The sequence below is a fragment of the Oncorhynchus gorbuscha genome, linkage group LG14, assembly GCF_021184085.1.
Source record: "Oncorhynchus gorbuscha isolate QuinsamMale2020 ecotype Even-year linkage group LG14, OgorEven_v1.0, whole genome shotgun sequence".
Lineage (NCBI taxonomy): Eukaryota > Metazoa > Chordata > Actinopteri > Salmoniformes > Salmonidae > Oncorhynchus > Oncorhynchus gorbuscha.
This window is the reverse complement of record NC_060186.1, coordinates 76,691,634-76,701,633: the sequence shown is the minus strand read 5'-3', so window position 1 is coordinate 76,701,633 and position 10,000 is coordinate 76,691,634. Positions and strand designations below refer to the sequence as shown.

Here is a 10,000-nt window from a genome sequence, read left to right as displayed (position 1 = left end):
AGCTCTGAGGGGGACCAGTGTCCTGCTCTGAGGGGGGTAACTGTCCTGCTCTGAGGGGGGTAACTGTCCAGCTCTGAGGGGGACCAGTGTCCTGCTCTGAGGGGCACCAGTGTCTTGCTCTGAGGGGGACCAGTGTCTTGCTCTGAGGGGGACCAGTGTCTTGCTCTGAGGGGGACCAGTGTCCTGCTCTGAGGGGGACCAGTGTCCTGCTCTGAGGGGCACCAGTGTCCTGCTCTGAGGGGGACCAGTGTCCTGCTCCGAGGGGGACCAGTGTCATGCTCTGAGGGGGACCAGTGTCCTGCTCTGAGGGGGGTAAGTGTCCTGCTCTGAGGGTGGTAACTGTCCAGCTCTGAGGGGGACCAGTGTCCAGCTCTGAGGGGGACCAGTGTCCAGCTCTGAGGGGGGTAACTGTCCTGCTCTGAGGGGGACCAGTGTCCAGCTCTGAGGGGGGTAACTGTCCTGCTCTGAGGGGGACCAGTGTCCTGCTCTGAGGGGGACCAGTATCCTGCTCTGAGGGGGGTAACTGTCCTGCTCTGAGGGGGACCAGTGTCCTGCTCTGAGGGGGACCAGTGTCCTGCTCTGAGGGGGACCAGTGTCCTGCTCTGAGGGGGACCAGTGTCCTGCTCTGAGGGGGACCAGTGTCCTGCGTTCCCTCCAGATGTAGTGTTAGAGACGTATCAAGTTCAGATGATTAAAGAGGTCAAGGGCATTCTCACGAGACCGCTGGAGAATCTGTCATAGTGTGAAAAGGATTATAGAATGCGGGAAAGAGGAAGGGTTCCTATCGTGAAGGTTCCTGTTCTTCTTCTCTCTCCACAGGGCCGAGGATCCAGCCGCAGGAGAACGGAGGCTGTGTCCAACGACGACGTGGATAAACCTTACGTCTGTGACAGTAAGACAACAGCAAACTCCCAGATGTCTCCTATATTTCTGTAACACAGTGAAAAACGTTGTTACGTTAATAACATTAATGACACCTGACCTGAGAAGCTTATCTGAATATTCCTATGTAGACACAGTTTGAGTACATTTGGTTTGGTGTGTTTTATTTGTAAGGTCTCAATATTCTATATATATTTTTGTACTTATCTAAAGGTGAAGGTGTGTCTGTATCTGGACATTAACAGCTGCCTAAGATAGTTTCAGATCATTAACCTTATTTGGCTTTCATCGGGACGAGAGCAACCCTCTTTCCCTCCCTCTAGAATGGAGATAGCCGAGTATGTGGATAGTCCAGCTAGCATGTCGGACGTTAGCATAGCATGCTACTTCTACTTAAAGGAAAACGTCAGAGAAACTAGTGCTCATGTCATTGGATATTTTTAGCCTCTTTGAATGAAACTCACTCTCATTGCTTTTCTTTTTCTTTCGTTTTCTGTCTCCTCTGTTCCTTCCAGACAGATACAAACAAAAGCATAACTCAAAAACTGCTGACTCAGGTATATGGACTTGTTGCTATCTTTCTCTGTCTGGCTTCTCTGACGAAAAGATCAGGGGCTACTGGTGCTACTACTGGGGCTGCTGCTACTGGTGCTACTACTGGGGCTGCTGCTACTGGGGCTGCTGCTACTGGGGCTGCTGCTACTGGGGCTGCTGCTACTGGGGCTGCTGCTACCGGGGCTGCTGCTACCGGGGCTGCTGTTACCGGGGCTGCTGCTACTGGGGCTGCTGCTACTGGGGCTGCTACTGGGGCTGGGGCTTCTACTGGGGCTGCTACTGGGGCTGCTGCTACTAGGGCTGCTGCTACTGGTGCTGCTGCTACCGGTGCTGCTGCTGGTGGGGCTGCTGCTACTGGGGCTGCTGCTACTGGGGCTGCTGCTACTGGGGCTTCTACTGGGGCTGCTGCTACTGGGGCTTCTACTGGGGCTGCTGCTACTGGGGCTTCTACTGGGGCTGCTGCTACTGGGGCTTCTACTGGGGCTGCTGCTACTGGGGCTGCTACTGGTGCTGCTACTACTGGAGCTGCTACTACTGGTGCTGCTACTAGTGCTGCTACTGGGGCTTCTGCTACTGGGGCTGCTGCTACTGGGGCTGCTGCTACTGGTGCTGCTGCTACTGGTGCTGCTGCTGGTGGGGCTGCTGCTACTGGGGCTGCTTCTACTGGGGCTGCTGCTACTAGGGCTGCTGCTACTGGTGCTGCTGCTACTGGTGCTGCTGCTGGTGGGGCTGCTGCTACTGGGGCTGCTGCTGCTGGGGCTGCTACTGCTGGGGCTGCTACTGGGGCTGCTGCTACTGGGGCTGCTGCTACTGGGGCTGCTGTTACTGGGGCTGCTACTGGGGCTGGGGCTTCTACTGGGGCTGCTACTGGGGCTGCTGTTACTGGGGCTGCTACTGGGGCTGGGGCTTCTACTGGGGCTGCTACTGGTGCTGCTGCTACTGGGGCTGCTGCTACTGGGGCTGCTGCTACTGGTGCTACTACTACTGGTGCTGCTACTGGGGCTTCTGCTACTGGGGCTGCTGCTACTGGGGCTGCTGCTACTGGGGCTGCTGCTACTGGTGCTGCTGCTGGTGGGGCTGCTGCTACTGTGGCTGCTGCTACTGGGGCTGCTGCTACTGGGGCTGCTACTGGGGCTGGGGCTTCTACTGGGGCTGCTACTGGTGCTGCTGCTACTGGGGCTGCTGCTACTGGGGCTGCTGCTACTGGGGCTGCTGCTACTGGTGCTACTACTACTGGTGCTGCTACTGGGGCTGCTGCTACTGGGGCTGCTGCTACTGGGGCTGCTGCTGGGGCTGGGGCTTCTACTGGGGCTGCTACTGGTGCTGCTGCTACTGGTGCTGCTACTACTGGTGCTGCTACTGGGGCTGCTGCTACTGGGGCTGCTGCTGGGGCTGGGGCTTCTACTGGGGCTGCTACTGGGGCTGCTGCTACTGGGGCTGCTACTACTGGTGCTGCTACTACTGGTGCTGCTACTGGGGCTGCTGCTACTGGGGCTGCTGCTACTGGGGCTGCTGCTGGGGCTGGGGCTTCTACTGGGGCTGCTACTGGTGCTGCTGCTACTGGTGCTGCAGCTACTGGTGCTTCTGCTACTGGGGCTGCTGCTACTGGTGCTACTACTGGGGCTGCTGCTACTGGTGCTGCTACTGGGGCTGCTGCTACTGGGGCTGCTGCTACTGGGGCTGCTGCTACTTAGGGCTGCTGCTACTGGGGCTGCTGCTACTGGGGTTGGGTTGAGCTAGCTTGGGTCGCGTTCAGATGGGTACAACGTTACAGGACATCCAGATAGAAATATATTTAGTAGAACAGATATGAATCTAAGTCATATAGAAGAGGGAATAATGTCACTTCTATACAGTCGATTTCTGTGTTGCACCGTCCTGAATGCAACCCTGCTTGGCTTTTTGTTTTTGTTTCTACTTTGACTAACAATATGATTGGCTAAAGAATTAAGGCGTCTGGCTTCCATGCTACGTTTGAGCTAAACCAATAGTTATCGCTATTGTACTTTGTATTTGCATAAGCATTGATTCTTAATTTCCAAGACCAAAGCAAGCTTGCATGGCACTAACATAACTCTACAGTTATCTGCTGGTTTGTTATCAAGTTGCTGGGGAAGTGTGATCTTAAGGCATCAGCGGAGCTAACGCATGTTTCTGCAGCGTTGTAACAATGCTGTCACTGAGGGTTTCTGGGAAATCGCAGACAACCTAACCTGCTGTCGCTGACAACCTAACCTGCTTTCGCTGACAACCTAACCTGCTGTCACTGCGGGTTTCTGGGAAATCGCAGACAACCTAACCTGCTGTCACTGACAACCTAAGCTGCTGTCACTGACAACCTAACCTGCTGTCACTGACCACCTAACCTGCTGTCACTGACCACCTAACCTGCTGTCACTGACCACCTAACCTGCTGTCACTGCGATGTTACCAAACAAACCTAACCTGTGCTAAAAAAACAACAACATTCTCAACAGAGTGTTCACTTTTTACCCCACATCGTTTCTTCTACGATGGCTACAGGATGTGTTGGAGTACTACTGCTGTGTCTCTTCCCAGAGATGACATTCATTGAGACGTTATTAATATAAGTCATCATAGGCTAGTGTCCTAGCAGGAATGTACTGGTAAATGACTTCTCTAGTGTTGTTGTTAGACAATTAGAAGTCTCAATGCCCTCAGATGTCTTTTTGAAAGAAAAAGCACCGTTCAACATACTGTGTAAACGGTTGGTCCTTTGCCCTGAGAGCTGGGGCGTGTTCAGTAGTGCACACAGTAGCAAAACGTTTTGAAACAGAAACAGTGAGTTTGTTATTGGACTCGGTCAGTTAGAACCAGTTCTCTCTGGTTTAAAACATGTTCTCATGTTTCTGTGGTTCTAATATATTCTTATGCTTCTGTGTTCTGTGGTTCTAATGTATTCTAATGCTTCTGTGTTATGTGGTTCTAATGTATTCTAATGCTTCTGTGTTCTGTGGTTCTAATGTAGTCTAATGCTTCTGTGTTCTGTGGTTCTAATGTAGTCTAATGCTTCTGTGTTCTGTGGTTCTAATGTATTCTAATGCTTCTGTGTTTTGTGGTTCTAATGTATTCTAATTCTTCTGTGGTCCTACAGTCTGTGGGAAGCGCTATAAGAACCGTCCAGGTCTGAGCTACCACTACGCACACACACACCTGGCGGAGGAAGAGGGGGAGGAGAGGGAGGAAGAGATGCCACCGACCCCGCCACCACACCGACCAAACCCAGACCCAGACAACCACAAACGTAAGAGACGACTATGTGATCTGGGTCTTTAACTAGTGGTAATGCAGAGTTAGAAAAGTTGGTGTTTAAAACATATTATAACAGCTCTTACATCTTACTGTATGTGTGTTGCTAGTCCTCTGTGGACTAAACTGAACAACACAGTCAGGATCACAATAGAACTGCATTATGGGTAATGATTAACACTGTAGCTTTTGGGATGCCGCCTCAAATAGCATGTTTAGGACTTCCTCCTCGAGCGTCTTCCTCTCGATTTACAGTCTTGCCAACTCCGTTAATGTCATTGTCAAATCAAGGAGAAGAAAGACTGGCATCCCGGTGCCATTATCAAGTCAAGGAGAAACAGGCTGGCACCCCGGTGCCATTGTCAAGTCAAGGAGGAGAAACAGACTGGCATCCCGGTGCCATTATCAAGTCAAGGAGGAGAAACAGACTGGCACTCCAGTGCCATTATCAAGTCAAGGAGGAGAAACAGACTGGCACCCCGGTGCCATTATCAAGTCAAGGAGGAGAAACAGACTGGCACCCCGGTGCCATTATCAAGTCAAGGAGAAACAGACTGGCACCCCGGTGCCATTATCAAGTCAAGGAGAAACAGACTGGCACCCCGGTGCCATTATCAAGTCAAGGAGGAGAAACAGACTGGCACCCCGGTGCCATTGTCAAGTCAAGGAGGAGAAACAGACTGGCATCCCGGTGCCATTATCAAGTCAAGGAGGAGAAACAGACTGGCATCCCGGTGCCATTATCAAGTCAAGGAGAAACAGACTGGCACCCCGGTGCCATTATCAAGTCAAGGAGGAGAAACAGACTGGCACCCCGGTGCCATTGTCAAGTCAAGGAGGAGAAACAGACTGGCATCCCAGTGCCATTATCAAGTCAAGGAGGAGAAACAGACTGGCACCCCGGTGCCATTATCAAGTCAAGGAGGAGAAACAGACTGGCACCCGGGCGACTTCTTCTCTCAAACCTGTCTTTCCCCTCCACAGCTCAGAGGGCGGCAGATGGCTCCATCATCCCTAACGACTACTGTGACTTTTGTCTGGGAGACTCTGACTCGAACAGGAAGACTGGCCAGGCTGAGGAGCTGGTGTCCTGCTCTGACTGCGGTCGCTCCGGTGAGTAGACTGCACTACAGACTGTACTACATACTGTACTACATACTGTACTATAGACTGTACTACAGACTGCACTACAGACTGCACTACAGACTGCACTACAGACTGCACTACAGACTGTACTATAGACTGCACTACAGACTGCACTACAGACTGCACTATAGACTGCACTACAGACTGCACTACAGACTGCACTATAGACTGTACTATAGACTGCACTACAGACTGCACTACAGACTGCACTACAGACTGCACTACAGACTGCACTACAGACTGCACTACAGACTGCACTATAGACTGCACTATAGACTGTACTACAGACTGCACTATAGACTGTACTACATACTGTACTACATACTGTACTATAGACTGTACTACAGACTGCACTACAGACTGCACTACAGACTGTACTATAGACTGCACTATAGACTGTACTACAGACTGCACTATAGACTGCACTATAGACTGTACTACATACTGTACTACATACTGTACTATAGACTGCACTATAGACTGCACTATAGACTGTACTATAGACTGCACTATAGACTGCACTATAGACTGTACTATAGACTGCACTATAGACTGCACTATAGACTGCACTACAGACTGCACTATAGACTGTACTACAGACTGCACTATAGACTGTACTACAGACTGCACTACAGACTGTACTACAGACTGCACTATAGACTGTACTACAGACTGTACTATAGACTGTACTACAGACTGCACTATAGACTGTACTACAGACTGCACTACAGACTGTACTACAGACTGCACTATAGACTGTACTACAGACTGCACTATAGACTGTACTACATACTGCACTATAGACTGTACTATAGACTGCACTATAGACTGTACTATAGACTGCACTAATAGACTGCACTATAGACTGCACTATAGACTGCACTATAGACTGCACGATAGACTAGACTATAGACTGTACTATAGACTGCACTATGACTGTACTACAGACACTACTATAGACTGTACTATAGACTGGACTGCTGCGTGTGTCTGGTTCAGCAGAGCTATGCATACTGTAGGAAGGCCAAACAGCGTCCTTCATAACTATAGATGACACTTTAAAACAGACGGACGGACGGACGGACGTCACAAGTCTGCTGTATCTCAGTCAGCAGAAGCCAGGTTGTATCTATAAAGGCTACAGTTAACCATGGTCCTTGTGACTTTAGCCACAACTTGTCATGACTTATGAATGACCTACCTGTCTCTGAGGAGACAGACAGCAACTGGATACCTGCTCTACTCATTTAACATCTATCTACAGAATCTAGCTTATTCACCGTTATTGGAGTCTATAAAAACAATCGCAGATTTTGTCTTTCTGTGTTGAGTTGCGATGTAAATGAGGCACCCTCCCTCCCTCCCTCCCTCCCTCCCTCCCTCCCTCCCTCCCCCTCCCTCCCTCCCTCCCTCCCTCCCTCCCTCCCTCCCTCCCTCCCTCCCTCCCTCCCTCCCTCCCTCCCTCCCTCCCTAGGCCACCCTACCTGTCTGCAGTTCACAGACAACATGATGATGGCGGTGAAGACCTACCAATGGCAGTGCATCGAGTGCAAGTCCTGCAGTCTCTGTGGCACCTCTGAGAATGACGTAAGTGCTTGGAATAACAGTTTCTAGACCTCGGGCCGGTATTCAAAAAGTGCCTAGTCTGAAACTCCTTCATCTGGGCCCAGAAGATTCCTTTAGACTGTTAACTACCTAGCCTTTAGCTCAGTGGGATACCATTGTCTTGAAAGGCATTTCTGTAAATTCACAGTGGAAGGGATTTAACATTGTGTCAGTCACCACGTTGTCTCAGTTACCACGTTGTCTCAGTTACCACGTTGTCTCAGTTACCACGTTGTGTCAGTCACCACGTTGTCTCAGTTACCAGTTACCACGTTGTCTCAGTCACCACGTTGTGTCAGTTACCAGTTACCACGTTGTCTCAGTCACCACGTTGTGTCAGTTACCAGTTACCACGTTGTGTCAGTTACCACGTTGTGTCAGTTACCACGTTGTGTCAGTTATCACGTTGTGTCAGTTACCACGTTGTGTCAGTTACCACGTTGTCTCAGTTACCACGTTGTGTCAGTTACCACGTTGTCTTAGTTACCACGTTGTGTCAGTTACCACATTGTCTTAGTTACCACGTTGTCTTAGTTACCATGTTGTGTCAGTTACCACATTGTGTCAGTTACCATGTTGTGTCAGTTACCACATTGTGTCTGTTACCTGTTACCACGTTGTGTCTGTTACCACGTTGTCTCAGTTATCACGTTGTCTTAGTTACCTCGTTGTCTCAGTTACCACATTGTGTTTGTTACCAGTTACCACGTTGTGTCAGTCACCACGTTGTGTCTGTTACCAGTTACCACATTGTGTCTGTTACCAGTTACCACATTGTGTCAGTTACCACGTTGTCTCAGTTACCACGTTGTCCCAGTTACCACGTTGTCCCAGTTACCACGTTGTCTCAGTTACCACGTTGTCTCAGTTATCACGTTGTCCCAGTTACCAGTTACCACGTTGTCCCAGTTATCACGTTGTCCCAGTTACCACGTTGTTCCAGTTACCACGTTACCACGTTGTCTCAGTTACCACGTTGTCCCAGTTACCACATTGTGTCTGTTACCAGTTACCACATTGTGTCTGTTACCACGTTGTGTCTGTTACCACGTTGTCCCAGTTACCACGTTGTCTCAGTTATCACGTTGTCCCAGTTACCAAGTTGTTTCTGTTACCAGTTACCACGTTGTGTCAGTTACCACGTTGTGTCAGTTACCACGTTGTCTCAGTTACCACGTTGTCTCAGTTACCACGTTGTCTCAGTTACCACGTTGTCTCAGTTACCACGTTGTCCCAGTTACCACGTTGTTTCTGTTACCAGTTACCACGTTGTCTCAGTTACCACGTTGTGTCAGTTACCACGTTGTCTCAGTTACCACGTTGTCCCAGTTACCACGTTGTTTCTGTTACCAGTTACCACGTTGTCTCAATTACCACGTTGTCCCAGTTACCACGTTGTTTCTGTTACCAGTTACCACGTTGTCTCAGTTACCACGTTGTGTCTGTTACCACGTTGTCCCAGTTACCACGTTGTCCCAGTTACCACGTCGTCTCAGTTACCACGTTGTCTCAGTTACCACGTTGTCCCAGTTACCACGTTGTTTCTGTTACCAGTTACCACGTTGTCTCAGTTACCACGTTGTGTCAGTTACCACGTTGTGTCAGTTACCACGTTGTCTCAGTTACCACGTTGTGTCAGTTACTACGTTGTGTCAGTTACCACGTTGTTTCTGTTACCAGTTACCACGTTGTCTCAGTTACCACGTTGTTTCTGTTACCAGTCACCACGTTGTGTCAGTTACCACGTTGTCTCAGTTACCACGTTGTCTGAGTTACCACGTTGTCTTAGTTACCACGTTGTCCCAGTTACCACGTTGTCCCAGTTACCACGTTGTGTCAGTTACCACGTTGTCTGAGTTACCACGTTATCTGAGTTACCACGTTGTCCCAGTTACCACGTTGTGTCTGTCACCACGTTGTGTCAGTTACCACGTTGTCTCAGTTACCACGTTGTCTCAGTTACCACGTTGTCCCAGTTACCACGTTGTTTCTGTTACCAGTTACCACGTTGTCTCAGTTACCACGTTGTGTCAGTTACCACGTTGTGTCAGTTACCAGTTACCACGTTGTGTCAGTCACCACGTTGTCCCAGTTACCACGTTGTGTCAGTCACCACGTTGTGTCTGTTACCACGTTGTCCCAGTTACCACGTTGTGTCAGTCACCACGTTGTGTCTGTTACCACGTTGTGTCAGTTACCACGTTGTCTTAGTTACCACGTTGTCAGTTACCACGTTGTCTCAGTTACCACGTTGTGTTAGTTACCACGTTGTCTTAGTTACCACATTGTCCCAGTTACCACGTTGTCCCAGTTACCACATTGTCCCAATTACCACGTTGTGTCAGTTACCACGTTGTGTCAGTTACCACATTGTCTGAGTTACCACGTTGTCCGAGTTAACCACGTTGTCCCAGTTACCACGTTGTCCCAGTTAACACGTTGTCCCAGTTACCACGTTGTCCCAGTTACCACGTTGTCCCAGTTACCACGTTGTCCCAGTTACCACGTTGTGTCAGTTACCACTGCTTCTACTGTCTTGAGA

General features: G+C 49.9%; 1 protein-coding gene across 2 annotated transcripts in view; it reads left to right on the top strand.

Annotated features, from left to right (window-relative positions):
* Positions 1 to 10,000, top strand: part of LOC123995423 (zinc finger protein DPF3-like) — a 55,222-nt gene that overhangs the window by 37,543 nt on the left and 7,679 nt on the right. Inside the window, exons 7-11 of one of the 2 annotated variants that reach the window (XM_046299020.1) lie at positions 820 to 892; positions 1,398 to 1,439; positions 4,553 to 4,702; positions 5,692 to 5,820; positions 7,328 to 7,440. In XM_046299020.1, coding sequence (XP_046154976.1) covers positions 820 to 892; positions 1,398 to 1,439; positions 4,553 to 4,702; positions 5,692 to 5,820; positions 7,328 to 7,440 — 507 coding nt within the window. The remainder of the gene's footprint in view (positions 1 to 819; positions 893 to 1,397; positions 1,440 to 4,552; positions 4,703 to 5,691; positions 5,821 to 7,327; positions 7,441 to 10,000) is intronic. The other variant, XM_046299021.1, reaches the window with a different exon arrangement.